Source organism: Crocuta crocuta, unplaced genomic scaffold (genome assembly GCF_008692635.1).
Source record: "Crocuta crocuta isolate KB4526 unplaced genomic scaffold, BGI_CrCroc_1.0 scaffold143, whole genome shotgun sequence".
Taxonomy (NCBI): domain Eukaryota; kingdom Metazoa; phylum Chordata; class Mammalia; order Carnivora; family Hyaenidae; genus Crocuta; species Crocuta crocuta.
The window spans coordinates 2,195,975-2,213,887 of NW_027529175.1; the positions used below are offsets into that span (position 1 = coordinate 2,195,975).

Consider the following 17,913-nt stretch of genomic DNA (forward strand, 5'->3'; position numbering starts at 1 on the left):
CCATGACTTCAGAGCCCACGTCGCCCCCAGTAGTGCCCCCCCTCCACTCCCCCAAGTCTCCTGTCTGGCCCACCTTCCCCTTCCACCGGGAGGGCAGCAGGGTCTGGGAGCGGGGAGGCATCTCATCTCGGGACCTGCCCAGTCCTCTGCCCACCAAGCGGACCAGGACGTATTCAGCGTGAGTACCTGCCCCTCGCCCAGGCTCCAGAGATCTTTCCCCAGGACGAGTTCCCAGCCCCATCTTTTCCCAACCCCTGTTGTTCTCACTCAAGTACAGGGGAGCTGTGTATGGACCTTCCAGTAACTACTGTGTTCATTCATTCGCTCGCTCCGCTAAGATTTATTGAGCACCTGACCAGGGGATTCAGTGATGAATAAGCCAGTCTCCACCCATTAACTGCTTACAATCCAGAAGTAACTTATCCACCATTCACCTCCATCCTGCAGGGTAGGGGGAGAGGACCCAGCTTCAGGCATCAGGGAAGATGAGGTCCTAGTGTGTTTGGAAGATGTATTAGGTGAAGAAGGAAGCTGGGTGTTCCACATACATGCATCAGCCTGGACCAAAATGGAAGCATGCAACTGACTTTTGGTGGGGGGTGGGCAGTCTAGACAGACCAGCCTTGAGCCTCTGGGGTAGCTCGCTGGGTGGGATCACATGGGGGAGGGAGTTTGACTTGTCTTGGCCAAAGGAGAAGGTATTTTATTTTATTTTATTTTGTTTTATTTTTGAGAGAGAGCAAGTGAGCAGGGAAGGGGCAGAGAGAGAGAATCCCAAGCAGGCTCTGCACTGTCAGCATGGAGCCAGATGCAGGGCTCAAACCCACAAACTGTGAGATCATGACCTGAGCTGAAATCAAGAGACGCCCAAGCAACTGAGCCACCCAGCCACACCCCGTTTTTCAAGCTCTGTGCCCAATATGGGGCTTGAACTCATGATCCCAAGATCAAGAGTAGCATGCTTCACTGATGGAGCCAGCCAGGCGCCCCTGAAGGAGGGTTTTTTGATGGCAAGCACCAATTGTTCCCTATGTCCAACCCAAGGCCAGGCACAGAGCACATGCTTAATAAATGATGAATGAGTGGATGAGTAACAAGTGAATACGATACTGCTGCTTCAAAAGGTAGTGAGCTCCCCATTTCAGGGGGCATTCAAATTTAGGCTGGATGTTCTTCCATCAGAAGTCTTATGACAGGGGTTGCCTGGGTAACTCAGTCGGTTAAGCTTCCAACCCTTGATTTCGGCACAGGTCATGATCTCATGCATGGTTTGTGAGTTCGAGCCCTATATCAGGCTCCCAGCTGATAACTAGGAGACTGCGATTCTCTATCTTCTCTCTCTGCCCCTCCCCTGCTTGCGGCGCATGTGCATATACATGCTCTCTCTCAAAATAAGTAAATTTAAAAAAAGAAATCTTACAATAGGAGCCCACGTAAGCCCAAACAATCTCAAGAGGGGAGGGTGCTGTGTAGAGAGAAAGAGCGGCACTCCCTGGGAGTGAGGAGACCCACTTGCTCTGCACCCTGGGAAAGCCAGTTCCCCTCTCTGGGCCTCGGTCTCCTTACTGTGCAATGGGACCACGAGAAGGCTGAGCTAGCATCACTGTGCTCAGTTTCTGGCCTGCGGAGGGTTTTCCGCAGCCCTGAGACGGGCTCTGCAGGCAGGGCCCGGGAGGGTGGTGGGCGTCCAGGGAGGGGAGTCCCCAGCAGCTCTAACCCCCCTACTCTATCCTCAGGACAGCCCGTGCCTCGGCTGGCCCAGTGTTCAAGGGTGTCTGTAAGCAGTTCTCACGCTCACAGGGCCACGGCTTCATCACCCCTGAGAATGGATCCGAGGACATCTTTGTGCACGTATCTGAGTGAGTCCCTCCGGCGTCCCTATTCTTGGCTGGGCCCCTGCTGCAGGGTCCTGGCAGTGCCTCAAGAAATGCCTCCCCTGGCCTCTCCCCTGCCTGGCTGAAGTCTGTGTTCCTGGCATCTTTCTCCTGCTGCAGGAGCTGCAGGTGCCTGGGGGCAGGAGGAGGAGGGCTGGAGCCAGGTCAGGAGGGGACACTCGGGCCCTCCCCTCCCCCCGGAACCACTGGCTCAGCCCTGGGATCCTGTTTCAACATCTTGGGAACAGAGAGGGCTGGGCCAGACCCTGGGCTTTTCAGCCTGAAGGGCACACAGACGGAGGAGAGGTGGTCCAGGCCCGGCCCCTGGCCCTGATGCCAGGCAGGACCTGGAGAGGACACCGAGTTTCTCTAGGCCGCCGGACTGCCCGTGCCCTGCACGTCTCGATCCTCAAACAGCAGAGAGAGGGAGGGGCCGTTCAGGGTTCCCACTGTACAGATTCGAGAGCTGAAGCTCTGGGAAGGGAGGGGAGGCCGCCCTCAGCCCCCGGACGCTGCCGGGAGCGGGGGGCCCGCTGCTGGGCTGACGCTCCTCTCCCACCCAGCAGCATCGAGGGGGAGTACGTGCCAGTGGAAGGCGACGAGGTGACCTACAAGATGTGCCCCATCCCACCCAAGAACCAGAAGTTCCAGGCCGTAGAGGTGGTGCTCACACAGCTGGCCCCACACACCCCCCATGAGACATGGTCCGGCCAGGTGGTGGGCTCCTAGGCAGGGGGGGCTCACGTGTTGGCTGCTGGGCGGGTGGGGAGCCACGCTGGGTAGATGGGCAGCAGCGGGCTCTGGGCCCCGCTGCGCTGGCTGACCCAGGCCCCTGGGCGGCCTCACTGTACACGTCTGTCCGTCTGTGCTTGTGGCCGTGAGCGTGTGCCTCCATCCACCCCCGTGACCAGTGACTGTTGTGTGAGCCGGACTGAAGGGGAGGCCACCGGACCTGCCTTCTGTGTGTCCACTCTCCTCCCCCGCCCTGCCGCATCCACACAGGACCCCCTCGCCCTCCTGCCCACTGAGCCTCTGAGGGCCTGCGTCAGGCCTGGGCCTGGGCGGCAGGGGCGCCAGGGGGCCCATCGCACCAGCTTGTTCCCCTTGCCTCTGGCCCAGGCCTGGCCCAGGGACCAGACTCTGCCTGTTCTGACACCTCCCGCCCTGGGCTGGGGTCCCCCACTGTGGCCTGTACCCTTTTCCCTCAGAAGCCAGGCCAGCGAGAGCCTCCCAGCCTCTGGCAGGGAGAGGGCACACCTTGGAGGCAGAGCCCTCCTCACCGCCTCGGCCCAGACTTCCTTCCATCTGCCCCTCCTCCCAGCGTCCCGGAGAAGTAGGCAAGGAGCGGAGGGTGGAACGTAGGTGGTCACAGTCCCTCCTCAGCCCGGCAATGGCTCTGTGAACACGTTGAGGCTGCGTCCCTGCCCCCCGCAAACGCCCCGGGCTGCGCTAAGCCACGCTGCCTCCACCCTCGAGACGCGGATCTGTGGAGGAGCAGGGGTGCATCGCCCCCAGTTTGGACGGAGCCGTCCCCTTGGCCTGACCCGGGCTCCGCGGACACTCTGCCCAGGCCCACACATGCCGGCTGCTGAGGACCTGGTGATGCAGACGCGTGTCCCCTCAGGCTGGGCCTGGCATGGGCACCCACAGGACAGCCCCCACCCTGCGAGACCACCAGCCCTGCCGCCCCTTGCTGGGTCCTCTTCCCACAGCTACAGTAGGTGGCTGCTGCGCCCCCAACAGGCCAGTGGCCGACATGTGTGATCCCCATCTTGTGAGTCCCTTGAGGTGTGTGTATGTGCGCGCGCTAGCGTGCATGTGTGCATTCACCCGGGTGGGGGGCTGGTCCCGCCTGGGAGGCCAGGAAGGAGCAGCTTTGCCTCCATCCTACAGCCACCACCACCACCACCCTCCTTTCCAGAAAACACATCGTTTGATGGGAAAAGAAATGGGGGTCAAGGGAAGGCCTGCCAGGGGCAGTGACCTTTTGGAGACTGGGTTTGTGAGGAAAACGGGCTCAAATGCCCAGAATGAGGGGGTGTCTGTTTAGAAGGATGCCCAGCCCTGCGGGTGCCCTGAGGCCCCAGGGTAGAGATCAGCTGGGGTAGGTTCACCCCTCCCCTTCTCAGTCCCTGCAAGGCTAAGGGGCCAGAACTGCTGAGATATGCTGGCTGCACCCCATCCCCAAACCAAGAATGGTCCAGCCTGACCCCCTCCCCCCTCACTGCACTGGAGCTACTCTGGCAAGGACTTGCCCCAGAGGACTAAGGACTTCCTGGCTTCCTTGGTGGAAGGTTTATTGGTGCAGGTTAACTCCCCAGAGCACCCTCCCCCGCCTCCTTAAGACACTAGCCTGGAGATAGGAAGTGGTGACATCAGCCCAGGGCTGCCTGGGGGGCAGAGGGGCAGGAGGGCTCCTCCAGACCCACAGCCCTGCAGCCAAGGCAGAGATCCTCCTGAGCCCCCCAGCCGTCCGGAACCCCCCTCCCCCACCTCCTAACACTGGCAATAAACCCTCAACTGTGACTCAGCCTGGCCCAGAGCTGCCTGTCTGTCTGGGTCCCTGGGGAGGAGCGTGGGGAGGGTACCCCAAACCAACCCTTGTTCGGGCCTTCAATAGCCTGCTCCCCTCAAGAGGATCAAAGACTTCCTGTATGAGCCCGTGGGGGAGTGGTGGGAGTCCCTGACGTCTCTGCCTCTGTCCCCTCATCTGCAAAGCAGTGGCTGTGACATCGTCTGTGACTGGGGCCAATCATCCATTCAGATGGAATTGACACTGTACCTTGTTCCAGGAACTTTAATATTTGTGAGAGAAAGTTCTGGCAAATACGCACCTTCCCTGGCGCTCTGCACCCCTCTGGCACAGGCAAGCAGGGCAGGCTCTGTCTCGTACTGACACTAGCACGTGCCTGCTCCCAGCGCAGGCGGCAGATCCGTTCTGTTCACAAGGACGGGCAGCAGCTGTGGCCAGGGCTGTCGGGGTGGAGGACGGAGCCGGTCCTGCCAGGAGCTGACCGGCTGGGGACGGCTGTCCGCGTGGACCCTGGCCCCATTAAGGTGGGCCTTGCAGCAGGGTATATGAGGCGGGCAGCCTCCGCCAGAGGAGGAGGGGCCCTGGCTCCCTACCCCCTCAACGCCAGGGCCAGGGCCTCTCTTTAGGCCCGGGTGGGGCTCTCTGGAAGTCCCTAGGAGCGGGTGTGGGTCCTGGTCAGGCCTCGTGGGCAGTTTCTGGGAAAAAGATCTCTCGGCATCGCTGTACTGTATCCTGCGGAGACACCACGCTGTGGCCGACGGTCCGGGGGTCAGCGTAGATCTCAAAGTCATTTCCTCCCTGCACACAAGATAAGGGCAGGGAAGACACAAACCCATGTGGTGCCTGGAGGGGTTTCCAGGGGCTAAGGCCCAGAATGCACCCTGGCATGGAGAAACCCCCTCCGCCCCCCGCCGGCTCCTGGAGCTGCCTCTTCTGCCCTCTCAGAACCAACAGGAAGCCCACCTTCTGGGCCTTCCCCAGATCTGCCCTGACTTGCTGTGTGACACGGGACAAGTGTCCAGCCAGCTCTGGGCCCCAGCCTTCCAATCTGTGTAATGGGGCTGGTGAACACTCGCTGGTCTCCAGTAGTCTCCCAGGGGCCTGTTCTGTTGCCCTGGGTCCTGGCCTTGACCTGGGGGTGATTTGGGGTGGAAAGCACCTGGGCTGAGCCATACTCACGGGGCTGGTCTCATTCCCGAAGAAGTGAATGGTGTCAAAGCTGTCCTGGTCCAGGCTGTCCAGGCAGTAGCGCTTGTCCCAGCCCTCCGGGAAGACGTCAAAGCTGATCATGCCTCCTGCGGGGGACGGCGGGCACGGCTAACAGAGGGCAGCCCACTGGGTGAACTTGGGCAAGATCCTTCGTTCATTCACTCAACAGCCCTTGAGTGCCTACTCAGGGCCCAGCACAGGGCGTGGAGGACTCGGGGTCCTCACGAGAGTTGCGATCCAGGGGGGAGAACAGGCAGGAAACAAACCAGACCGCCTTGCAGCATGTAAGTCAGCGGGGCCGGGGGAGGGGAGCTCCCCGGCCAGCACAGCTGGGGACACCTCTCCGGGAGGGGACACTGAGCTAAGGCCTGAAGCAAAGTGGCAACTGCAGGGGAGCGGGCACCATTCCCAAGGAGAAGGGCGTGGAGTGTGCCAGCACCAGAGAAGGCTGGGACAGGGCAGTGGGTGGGGGAGGGGGGTGCAATGCAGGCCCTGGGGTCCAGGGAGGGCTCTGATCAAGGGTACAGCATGGTCTGCTCTTTAGTGAGTATCCCTCCAGACACTGGGCAGCGGGTGACGGTGGGGGACAGCTGTGTTGGGAGTCAGCCAGAGCCCGAGACGAGGCTGCTGGTGGAGATGATGTGAGCTGTGGTCAGATTCCAGAAACATTCTGGACACAGGGCCTTGGGACTTGCTAGTAGACTGCATGTAGGAAGGGGTAAGGGAGAAAAATTGAGGGAGATGGTTTGGTTTTTGACCTGAGCAACTGGGTGGGTGGTAGGGCATGGGTCGGGTTTAGGTGGGGAAGACCAGGGGGGCAGGGAGGCTTTCTAAGGGCGCTGGGGACTGAGACCCTAGGCTGGCTGACCCTGGGAGGCTCCAAGACCCTCCGCAGGAACCACGGGTAGACGTACCTCGGGAGAACCTCAGCCCTTTGCCGGCAAACTCTGTTTTCAGGGCTTCCACGAACTTCTCCCGGATCTTCTCCTTCTGCAGGACAGGAGGGAGCAGGCCAAGGCTCAGAGGGTGGCTGTGGGCCAGGCCCGGGGTGAGCTCAGTCTTCCAGGTGGACATCATGACCCCGCCCCCCCACTTTACCGATGAGGAAGCTGAGGCTCAGAGCGGGGGCTGTGCCTTGTTCAAGGTCATGCAGCCTCAGTGGCAGAGCCAGGGCCTTGAGTCCAGAAGGTCTATGACCAGACTCAGGGCCGGATCGTGCCAGCACGGGGGTGTGGGCAGGGTATCTGGAGGAAGCCTCGGAGTGCAGGCATGAGGAGGAGTTTGAGGGGACGGGGCAGTCTGCGTCCCAGGTCATAAGGTCCACCTCAGGGCAGGGCTCAGCCCTGTCGGCTCTGCCCAGCTCAACAACGCAAACCAGACACCAGAGATGGCCATGAGATGCCAAGAGCATGGGAAGCCCCGTTACTAAGTGATGGGGGGTGCTCCGAGAGAGGTCACTAGGATGCCGTGGTTCCGCCTCCCTGGCAGGCAGGGGGCCCCCGGGGAGGCCAGAGTCCCCACCAGTGGCCCCACTTTGTGGGGCGCAGGGTTAGAGTTAAGGGTGTCCCAGGCTCAGAATAAATGTTCCCACACGGCCCAGGATGGCTGTATCTCCTGCATCTACAGAACCAGGCTGATCACTGGACAGTGCCCGTGTCAGGTTCGGCCTCAGCAAGGACCAGCACTGTGACCTTGAGCTGGTCACTTAATGTCTGGCCTCAATGTCCTCATCTGAGGAAGGGGACTACCTGCCCTTGGGATCTGAAGGACCGAAGGAGAGTAAAATATTTATATGATATCCTGGCTGGTGTAGGGCACACAGATGAGGAAGTCTGTGCCCCCCTCCAATACCAGGAGGGGGGCGAACAAGAGCCTGAAAGACCAGAGGAGATCCTAGGAGCTTTGGGAAGTGTCAGACTGTCTTAGACTTCCATCTGGCCTAGTCATTGCAGCCCACAAGATGGTCACTATGCTTACCCCCATTTTACAGATGCAAAAACAGAGGCACACAGTAGTAAAGCCACTTTCCCAGGCTGCTCAGCAAGCAGGAGGTGGAGCTAGGATTGGAAACTGGGTGGCCTGAGTAGAGGCCACCTCTCAGTATGCGTGTGGGAGGGGCTCCCTGCCAAAGGTCAGTCTTAACCAACCCAAAAAGAAAAGTCTCCATGCCCATGGGCATTGCCTACTCTAAATCTTGGGACCGGAGTGCAAACAGGGGTCAGTGAGCTAGAAGGCATCCCTGCGAGTCCCACCCACCCTCAGGGAAACATCAGAGGGGAAAGCAGATGGAGTCCCAAGGTCCCAAGTTCAAATCTTTGCTCTGCAACCGATTCCTTATGTGACCTCGGCAAGGCCTTTCCCCTCTCTGAGCCTCAGTTTCCTCATTCCTAAGATGGGGAGAACACCACCTATTTCATTCATTCGGCAAATATTTCTCTCCAGCACTTGCTATGTGCTGGGCACGGGCCGGGCACAGGGGATCCAGCATGAACAGCCACAGAAATCCTGGCCCTTAAGCAGCTTAAGCTTCTGCTGGGGGAGACAGATAATAACCAAGATTTGGAAAGTAGGTGAGCGAGCGTATTAGAGGGTGGTGATGGCTGCTTGGGGAGGAATAGAGAGGAGCAGGAGGCGCAGGAGGACGCACTGCTGAATGGAATGAGAAAGTGATACGTGAGCAGACGTGAAGAGGGGGAGAGGACCAGCTGAGTCTGAAGAGAGTGTGTTCCAGGCACGGCCCTGAAGCGGAACCTGTCTCCTTTCTCTAGAATCAGCACGGAGGACACGGTTGAAGCAGAGACAGCAAGGGGGAGAGAAGGCCAGAGACGGGCCGGCAGGAAAGGCTTTGGATGGACAGACTCACTCCATCCCTGAAAGGAAGGGTGGGAGGCAGAGCTGAGAAGCAAAGCGCAAGTCAAGGTTTAGCAGGGGCAGCCTACCCAAAGGCGAGAGAAACACTGGTATGGGCCAAGAACAGATGCAGAGAGAAGGCTGAGGGGGTGGGCAGACCCCTCAGGGCTCAGCGCAGCACAGGAGGGCCTGGGACACTGTCCCGTTGGCGAGGGGAGCGATGGAGGGACTGTAATCAGGGAGTGCATGGGGGTGGAGGTGCTTTAAAAAGGCTCCCAGGGGCGCCGTTAGAGAACAGACTGCCAGGGGCTTATGGGGGAGGGGGTGGGGAGAGACGCACAAGTGAACAGATTGGAGACAACCGTGGAGACTGAATCAAGAGGCGTTACTGCTGAACCCTACATGGGTGGAAATGACACCCTAGGGTGCTGGCTTGGGTAAGCGCTGGCTAGCGGAGGGAAACTAGCCATGTTGGAAAGACCCAGAAATGCCGAGACCATGCCACATGGTAGGTGTCCTAAAGGGGGCTGGTTGAATCAGAACACCACCGTTGCCAATCCATTTCACTGATGGGAAGACAAAGAAAGGCTCACAGACGTCAAGGGACGGAGGCCCCACAGCCCGAGCTCACACAGTTGGTGGCACCTTGTCTAGTTCGGAGAACTCGATCCGCTCCTCCAGGGTGCAGCTCCGGCCGATGGGCGAGATGTTCAGCATGCCATTCCGGAACTCGATGAAAGTTCCACTGATGGTAACGGGGGTAGGAGGGAGGGCAGGGAGCCAGAGAGAAGGAGAATGGCCCTGAATTCAAATCCAGCCCCATCTGGGACCACGGCCTCCTTGGACTTCCCAGGGGACGAGAATCCATACACCAGTAAGTTGGAGCCCTGGCGCATGCAGGATCCCTCTGAGAGACCCACCCCATCCTCCCTCAGGACTGGGATGGGGTGGGGGGGGGCTGGATGCCGGGCTGGGAGGGGCCTCACCGCTTCTTGGGCAGCCTGAGCAGGGCCATGTAGCGGAGGCAGAAATTGATCAAGTCTTGTAGCAGCTCCTCCCCCAGGTGGCTCTGGATGGTCTGGGCAAGGAACATGGGCTCTGAGGGCGGCGGACACAGTGCCCTCCCCCAGCCCAGGACAGAGGCACCACGGGCTACGCCGCTATGGAAAAGTGTCCCAGGCTGAGGCCTTGGGGGGGGCACTGACCTGCTTGGAGAGCAGTCGTCCATGCTTATACTGCACGGTTCCATTCTCAGCAAACACATAATCGAACTTCTCAATGACTTCAGGGACAGGTAGAGGCCACAGAAAAAGAAAGAGTGAGACCAGGTACCCAGAGCCAAGTAGAGGGATAAAGCCCACACTCCCCAGTTTGGCATTCAAAGCCCACTTATGCCAGCCGAAACCTGCTTTTCTAGGCTCTTCACCTTCAGCTTTTTTCCCTAAACAAGCCAGTCACACCTCTGGGCCTTTGCTCACACAGGTCCTTCTGCCTGGACCACCTTCCCCCACTCCAAGATCCGGCTCCCTCCTCCGGAAGCCTCCCAGGACTCCCCAGCAGAGGGCGTCATTTCTGCTCGGTGCTCCCACAGCCCCACCATCCAGGGGCTTCCATCGCTGGTTGCAAGGGGTGGGGTGGGGGGATTTTCAGCTCTGGCTGTCACATAAGTGGCTGGAGGGTGTGGGAGGAGGAGGGTCAGGGGGCACAGCCAGGAGGCTGCTGTAGGGTCTAGGTGGGAAGCGATCACCTGGACAATGGAGGGGCAGCGGAGATACTTCTAGACTTGCTGGAGAATGCATGAGGGGGTGGGGAAAAGGGAAAAGTCAAGTAAGTTTCTGGTTTTGAGAACTGGTGGGATCTGCCCTAACTGATGCTCTGGGTCCCAAACAACTTCCTGAGCGACTTCAGAATCCTTCTCTGTTAAATGAGATAACCAAGCCCATCCGAAAGTGTGGTGGGGAGGAGAAAATGAAAAGAAGTTAACCTAGGGCCATTTTCAGCAATGGTAGCCATTCCTAACTAGTGTGATTTCAGGGGCCAGGGGCCACCGACTGGGCCAGCCAGGCATAACCATGCACATTTTAAAGATGAGGAAATGGAGACTCAGCAAAGAGAGCGGAGAATGTGAACTACTCCAGGAAGGGCAAGATTCTGCCTGCTTTGTTCTCTGCTGTTTCTCCAAAGACTGGCACAGTGCCTGGCTCATGGTAGGTGCTGTGAATCGGTGAGGGAAGTATTTGGCTCTTTCCTCTACTTCCCCTGCGGCACAGAATCGGGGCTGGGTCTTTGAAGGCACGTGGGTCCAGGGACCTCTTGAGCTCCCTACTCTCTGCACCCCCATCCCGACTGCAGAACTGGCTCTGGGTGCTCCTCTTACCTTCATCTCCGTCTCCCAGCTGCTCTGCAATCTTAGAGTAGTCCGAGCCGCCCACCACACCGATCTGAACCCTAGTTCGCAGCTTCTGCAGGAAGGCAGCCACCTCAGGGTCGATTTTCTGCAGGGACAGATTTCTGACTGTCAGCATGTCTGGGACCTCTGTTCAATCCTCACTTGGTGCTCAGAATCCAGGGAGCTCATGTTCCATTTGAATCTGAGGTAGTTCAAGGCTTAGAACCCAGACTCAAAATGAGATGTAACAGGTTCAGAAAGTCTCTCAACTGCAGGATGATCTTGAACAATGGGTTTTGCTTTCTTTGCCTTACTTGTCCCATCTATAAAATGGGGGATCACAGGGGCGCCTGGGCGGCTTAGTCGGTTAAGCGTCTGACTTTCGCTTAGGTCATGATCTCGCGGTTCGTGGGTTCGAGCCCTGCGTCGGGCTCTGTGCTGACTGCCAGCTCAGAGCCTGGAGCCTGTTTCGGATTCTGTGTCTCCCTCTCTCTCTGACCCTCCCCTGCTCACGCTGTCTCTCTCTCTCTCTCCTAGAAATAAATAAAACATTAAAAAAAAATGGGGCATCACAGTAGCAACCACATGAAGGCGGTCTCTACCAAGATTCAATGATTTCGGGGATCCAGAGTGCTTGGAAATGAACAAGCAATTAACTGGTGACTAATCACGTGAAGCTTCCCCACCAAGGAAATGCAGACTAATGAGTTACACTTCATGTTTTCAAACTTTCAGCTCTTTAAAGCCGACAATATCTATACTAAATAATGATGTCAAATGCTGCCTTTTGGAGTATAAACTGGTGCAGCCATTTCGGAGGGTCATTTGGCCAGATCTATGAAAACTTAACAATGCGTGTGCCCTGTCACCCAGAACTTCCGCTTCTCTCGCCTGGATGTATACGGAGGTCTCCTGGGGTATGGTTATAATAGTGAAAACCTGCAAACAACTCATAGGCTCGTCAATCAGAGAAGGGTAAATATCTGCTCTGAAATACTACACTGTGGTTACACAGAATAAGGCAGGCCTATGCTTCCAATATGGGAGAGTCCCGACACATGCCGTTAACTGTCAAAATCAAGTTCCAGGAACGCACACACAGTATGATACCACTCNGGTCTGGAAGAAGCCACAGGAGAGGCAGAGGCAACCACCTTTCTTTCAGGAGGGGATGGGCCAGGGATCCTGACATAGTCAGCAGGGACTTTAGCCTTCTCTGTTGTGTTTTCATTCCTTACAAGAGAATGTGTTTATGAAGACGTGTATAATTAAAAATTAACTTTTATTGGGGCACTTGGGTGGCTCAGTGGGTTAAGTGTCTTACTTCAGCTCAGGTCATGATCTCATGGTTCGTGAGTTCAAGCTGGCGTGGGGCTCTGTGCTGTCAGTGCAGAGCCGGATCCTGTCTCCTCTCTCTCTTGGTCCCTTCCCGGCTAGCGCACTCTCTCTCTCTCTCTCTCAAAAATAAATAGGGGCGCCTGGGTGGCTTAGTCGGTTGAGCGACTTTCGCTTAGGTCATGATCTCATGGTTTGTGGGTTCGAGCCCCGCGTCGGGCTCTGTGCTGACTGCCAGCTCAGAGCCTGGAGCCTGTTTCAGAGTCTGTCACTCCCTCTCTCTCTGACCCTGCCCTGTCACGCGGTCTCTCTCTCTCTCCTAGAAAAAAAAAAATTAAAAAAAAATTGCTTTAAAAAAAATAAATAAACATTAGGGATGCCTGGGTGGCTCAGTTGGTTGAGCGACCAAGTTCATCGCAGGTCATGATTTCACAGTTCGCGTTCAAGCTCTGCATCAGGCTCTGTGCTGACAGCTCAGAGCCTGGAGCCTGCTTCAGATGGTCTCCCTCTCTCTCTGCCCCTCCCTGCTCACACTCTGTGTGTGTCTCTCTAAGAAAATTAACTTTTCTTTTTTAGTTTGTGTATTTCTTTTTCTAGGAATCTCTACACTGTGTGGGGCTAGAACTTAGGACCCCCATATCAAGAGGTGCATGCTCTTCTAACTGAGCCAGCCAGGCGCCCCAAAAATTAACTTTTAAAAAGCACGAAGGATAGGCCTTGGCATAAACTGTGGAGGGCAGCAATAACACACTGTTTTTGTACAGGCTGATGGGTCAGTGGAGCAAAGGGTCAGAGGGAGGGGTTGGGCCTGTGCCTTCAACCCGCCACCCTCCCTTCATTGGGCTCTGGGGGCACAAGGAGGAATCTGGCTGTCCTGCCTCCAGCAGCTCCCAGGGTCCTCAGGGATGGCAGAAAAGAGGTCAGGGCCCTCCAATAGGGAAGGGGGGGGGTCATTCAGGACCTAAAAGGGGAGGCTAAGACCTGGGTTTCCATCAGCCTCTGCACTGCAACCCAGCCCTACTGGCTCCCTGCTCTAGGGGATCTTAATTGTTCCTTAGGGCCCCAGAATGGAGTAGAATACCCTTACGGCCTCAATAAAAGAGGCCTGCTTACTTATGTACCCAGCGGGTGAGGATCGGTCTGGGGGCTCATCTAGGGTGAGATCCAAAGCTAGAAAAACTGAGCGTGGAGCAGAGTTTGAATCAACATGGTGACAAGCCTTTTAATGAGTGGTACTCCCACCCTCCCTGTGCCACAGTATGTTCAGTGACCAGGCTAGGCCTGGGGACTCTCACCTCCAGGTGGGCGGAGCCCAAAACTCAACCGAAAAGGTACCGAAGCCTTACCTCCCTCCGTAACCAGGGGTGGGAGGTAAAGTGGGTGAGGAGCTTGAGAAAATAGACCTCCGCCCAGGCCTGTAAAGGTCTAGTGGGATGGCTCCAAGAGACCCCCGATTCCCACTAGGTGGCGACTCTGATGCTTGGTTGCTCGTAGAGGGCTCTGGGCTAGGGCTCTAGAGCCCTGGGCTCAGACGCCAGCTCTGGGCTACAGGTGCATCCTAAGGGGCGGGAGCCGGGGCTGGAGAGGCGGGGGCGTCTGGGGACCAGGCCTCAGCGAGAGGAAGCCTGAGCTGGAGCAGGAAAGCTNTGTGACATACGCGACCGGGTCCCCATCACTCCCAGTGGGCGGCCCTGGTTAGGGGCCAGGTACCCGGGCATCCCACACTCGGTCCTGGGCTGTCACGCCGCTGCAGGCCCCACTTTCGGCCTCTGTCCGCGTGACACTCCCGACGGGAGCTGCTGAACGTCAGGGCCTTACCTGGCGAGCCGGCGTGAGGGTCCCATCCACGTCAAACAGGCAGAGAACGCGCTCCTTCCTGCGGGCGCCCTCAGTGGTGGCCGCCATGGCTGCAACTCCGCGCGCGCGGCAGAGGGCTGCGGTGCGGCCGCGGGGGCCGAGTCTGAGAGGCTAGACTAGGCGGGGCCTGGGGGGCGGGGCCAGGGAGTGATCTAGGCGGGAGAAGGACTGTCCCGACGGGGCGGGGGCGGGGCCTGAGCCGACGCATGAAGGATGATTCTGATTGCACCAGGCGGGCAGGGGGCGGGCATTGGGTGGAGCAGAGAGCCCCAGGCTGGTCTGATTGTTCCAAACCAGACGTGGGCGGGGCCTAAGCCTGGGCCCGGCGGGAAGTGAGGGATAGAACCCGGAAGAGAGGAGCGGGGCCGGGGTTGGACCTCGGCGGGAAGATTCTGATTGNCTCCAACAACCTGAGCTGTCCCCGAGTCTCCCCGCCCGCCGTCAATCACTCCATGACTCACCCGTTCCTTGCTAATGCCTTTGCCCTACAAATCTTAAGCTTTATGTAATCTGATGGCCTTTGCTCGGGCTCTGGACTTTACCAGATGATGGCCTTCACGGACCAACACTCCTCCCGCTGTCATTCTGTCCACCCCGTGAGCCTAGCTCATGGTCCACCTCCTTCAAGAAACCTGTCTGGATCCCACTATTCACAATTATTTAACCATCACGTTGACTTTGTGATCAGTTCTAGATTGTCTTCCCAGCTCCACCACTATGTGACTTCGGACAAGTCAGTTTACCACTCCGAGGCTTTGTGTTTCCATCTGTAAAATGGGAAGAATACCGCCTACTCTGTAGGGTTGCTGTGCATATGCAAAGAAATAATAAATGCAAAAGAGCCCACATAGTACCTGGCACACAGCAGGCCTATTCCAAAGGAGAATTTGTATAGATGTGTTTGATACCGTTACTGATTGGCTCAGTCGGTTAAGCGTCGACTTCAGCTCTGGTCATGATCTTGCAGTTTGTGAGTTCGAGCCCCGCCTCGGGCTCTGTGCTAACAGCTCAGAGCCTGGAGCCTGCTTCAGATCCTGTGTCTCCCTCTCTCTCTGCCCTTCACCTGGTTGCGCTCTGTCTCTCAAAAATAAACATTAAAGAAATTTAATAAAATAAAAATAAACAGGTATGGCATGTCACAATTCTTAAAAATGGGCCTCCGAGTCAGCAATTTAACTTGCAGAAAATAAGGGAAAATGGGGATTGGTTAAATTATGATCTATTTATGAGATGAAGTGCCATGAAGCCATAAAAATCTGTGTTGTAGAATATTTAAAGTGGAAAAACCATTGTAATGGAAAGCAGCAGGCTGTCTCTGGGTGCTGGTATTATGGAGAATTTCAAAGTTTTTCTTCCCTTGAAATGCATTGACTACAGCATCCTCTTCTCCAGGATTCTGTTTTGGCTTCCTTCCATACTGCCAGAGCCCACCCCTGCCTCCCTCTGTGCTCCCAGGGTGTACCATTCGGTTTGGGAGTATGCCTGGGTGGGCATTTTTGCTGCATCCGCTATTCTTGCCAATGCTTGTGATGAAATTTTGGGGTGATGGGAGGGTTGTGGGGTCCAGAGCCAATGGCTAAGAAAGAATTCTTGAAGACGCCTTTGGTGCAAAAAGGTGATTTTATTAAGGCATGAGGACAGGACCCATGGGCACAGAAGAGCTGCACTGCAAGTGTGGGGAGTGACGCTTTTATAGAGTGGGGGAAATACAGTCAGGAGAGAGTTTCCAGAGACTTTCATATGCTAAAGACTCACTGGAGGCCTAGCTATTGTCAAATTAACGTTGTTTTTCCCTCTAGCAAAGCATTAACATTGACAGCAGGGAGTTCCTGGACTTTAGGCCATTGATGGAATTGCCTTTTTCAGGTGGACTGGTGGAGGCTTAACTGTTTAACCATTTATGTTTTTATCCTTTCCTGTTTTGGGGCAGCTGGGAGTATCCAAGGAATAGAATACCTGTCCTACCTGGGAAGGGAGGGGGGGTGTTAGCTTGTACTTGGCCCTCAGCTTGCCTCAAGCTCCCTCATCACCTGTGATCAGCTCTGGAAGTCTAGGCCATGCAAAAACACACATCCACACACCTATATGTGGCACTTAAGTGCACACTGCTTTTGATAGTTTTGTTTTGTCGTCTTGGTAGCTGCGGTGCCCTAGGAAGATCTGACATACTTTGAAGTGTTGGCGTTCTGAGCCAAAGGCCGAGAAAGAATTCTTGAGACGTCTTCGGTGCAAACATGTGTTTTTATTATAGCACAGGGATAGGACCCATGGGCAGAAAGAGCCAGAACGGGGTTGTGAGGAGTAACTGGTTATGTACTTTGGGGTTTGGGGGAGGTAAAGACAAAGGGAAGTTTTTTTGTTTGTTTGTTTACAAATAGTTTATTGTCAAGTTGGTTTCCATATAACACCCAGNAAGGGAAGTTTCCAAAAGGACTTTCCTATGCTAAAGAAGATTCCCAGGATCTAGAAAGCCTAGCTATTGTCAAGCCATGGTTGTTTTTCCCTCTAACAAAGCATTAACGTTGAGACAGTTGGGACTGCCAGGAGGAATGCCTGTCTCAAGGATTTGTCAGTGGGCTGCAGGTTACAAGGAAATTTAATTTTGTCTACATTTCCTTTTGCCTTTGTTCTCATCAGATCGCTAGAGGCAGAGTTCGGGAAAACTGCAGTTTGGTCCCTGCTGACTATAAGGACTTGGACAGGTCACCTTTCCTGTTTCTTTATCTACATAATGGGGATGTAATCCCCACCTGATAGGACTATGAACAGTGAGATAGGAATAACCATTATTTATTGACCCCTTACTATGTGCTAGCCATCACATTGGACAGAAGCTCTAGAAGATATTGTCTCCACTTGGTGAAGAAAAAAGGGATGTACACAAGGCGATATAAAGCACCAGGCAGGCCTGCAGGGCTGAGACGGGGTGAATGGGTAAGGTGATTACCTGCCACAGGCAAAACAACAGGAGGACACCAAAATAAACATCAAAATAGGTGGCATTTTAATTTTTTCTTTCTAATTTACTATATTTAAAAACCAAAATTAATGCAAAATAATTCATGATGAGCAAAATATCAGAAAAAATGTAAAAGTCAAGATCAATAATTGCTCCCTGCTGAGGAGCCATAGTCAAGCCCAGCAAAAGAAAAAAACCTGTTGTGCGTTTTTTTTTTTTTTTCCAGGCCCTGTGCCAGAGTTTGGTTCATTCATTAAACAAATGTGTTTGGGGTACACACTGTTCTGGATTCCGGGAATACTGTAGAGAACAAAACAAGGGCCTTGCCTTCAAGAAGCTTTTGTTTTCTGGGGGCGCCTGGGTGACTAGGTGGTTAAGCATCCGACTTCGGCTCAGGTCATCATCTCACGGTTCGTGGGTTCGAGCCCTGTGTCCGGCTCTATGCTGACAGCTAGCCCAGAGCCTGGAGCCTGCTTCAGATTTTGTGTCTCCCTCTCTCTCTGACGCTCCCAGCTCATGCTGTCTCTCTCCCTCTCAGAAATAAATAAAAACATAAAAAAAAAAAAAGAAGCTTTTGTTTTCTGTTGGATACTGACCGCAAGCAGAGCCATCTCTGTGGGAAGGAACACCCAACTCGTTCTCTTGCTTTTACTGCTCCATCCAGATCTGGTCCCTGGGACTCTGGGCACTGGTGATGAGTGAGCTTAAGGCAAGCTCAGGGCAAAGCACAAACTAGCATACACGCGCCCCCCACCCCCACCCCATGGGATGCCAATGACATTCCTCAGGCACTTCTGGCTGCCCTAAAGCTCAGAGAAGGAAAAAAACAAAAAATTAACTGATAGAGATCACAGTAATGCCAGACAGGAGTCACCAACAGTTTATTTACAAATGTTTTAGTAAATTA

The 17,913-nt window shown here is 55.5% G+C and overlaps 2 protein-coding genes and 1 long non-coding RNA gene across 3 annotated transcripts; 2 read left to right on the forward strand and 1 right to left on the reverse strand.

The window, feature by feature from the left end:
* Positions 1-2: 2 nt before the first annotated feature.
* CSDC2 (cold shock domain containing C2) lies at positions 3-4,404 on the forward strand. Its single transcript, XM_077757849.1, has 3 exons — positions 3-178; positions 1,737-1,859; positions 2,441-4,404. The coding sequence occupies exons 1-3, from the start codon at positions 3-5 to the stop codon at positions 2,601-2,603; spliced, it is 462 nt and encodes a 153-aa protein (XP_077613975.1). The 3' UTR covers positions 2,604-4,404.
* A 251-nt stretch (positions 4,405-4,655) lies between these two features.
* Positions 4,656-14,149, reverse strand: PMM1 (phosphomannomutase 1). Its single transcript, XM_077757952.1, has 8 exons — positions 14,009-14,149; positions 10,844-10,961; positions 9,672-9,748; positions 9,453-9,544; positions 9,112-9,211; positions 6,531-6,606; positions 5,587-5,702; positions 4,656-5,205 (listed from the first exon to the last, which is right to left on the reverse strand). The coding sequence occupies exons 1-8, from the start codon at positions 14,093-14,095 to the stop codon at positions 5,083-5,085; spliced, it is 789 nt and encodes a 262-aa protein (XP_077614078.1). The 5' UTR covers positions 14,096-14,149; the 3' UTR covers positions 4,656-5,082.
* LOC144226544 (uncharacterized) lies at positions 9,218-11,633 on the forward strand. Its single transcript, XR_013333675.1, has 2 exons — positions 9,218-9,340; positions 11,393-11,633. It is a non-coding gene; the product is annotated as an uncharacterized LOC144226544 (long non-coding RNA).
* Positions 14,150-17,913: the final 3,764 nt, after the last annotated feature.

Excerpts from the sequence above, each read along its gene's own strand:
- CSDC2 (XM_077757849.1), top strand. The coding sequence starts at position 3 with ATGACTTCAGAGCCCACGTCGCCCCCAGTAGTGCCCCCCCTCCACTCC. Across the intron at positions 179-1,736 it reads CGGACCAGGACGTATTCAGC|GACAGCCCGTGCCTCGGCTG; the intron begins GTGAGTACCTGC and ends CTCTATCCTCAG. Across the intron at positions 1,860-2,440 it reads ATCTTTGTGCACGTATCTGA|CATCGAGGGGGAGTACGTGC; the intron begins GTGAGTCCCTCC and ends CCCACCCAGCAG.
- PMM1 (XM_077757952.1), bottom strand. The coding sequence starts at position 14,095 with ATGGCGGCCACCACTGAGGGCGCCCGCAGGAAGGAGCGCGTTCTCTGC. Across the intron at positions 9,212-9,452 it reads CTCAGGCTGCCCAAGAAGCG|TGGAACTTTCATCGAGTTCC; the intron begins GTGAGGCCCCTC and ends CGTTACCATCAG. Across the intron at positions 5,703-6,530 it reads AGGGCTGAGGTTCTCCCGAG|GAGGCATGATCAGCTTTGAC; the intron begins GTACGTCTACCC and ends CGTCCCCCGCAG.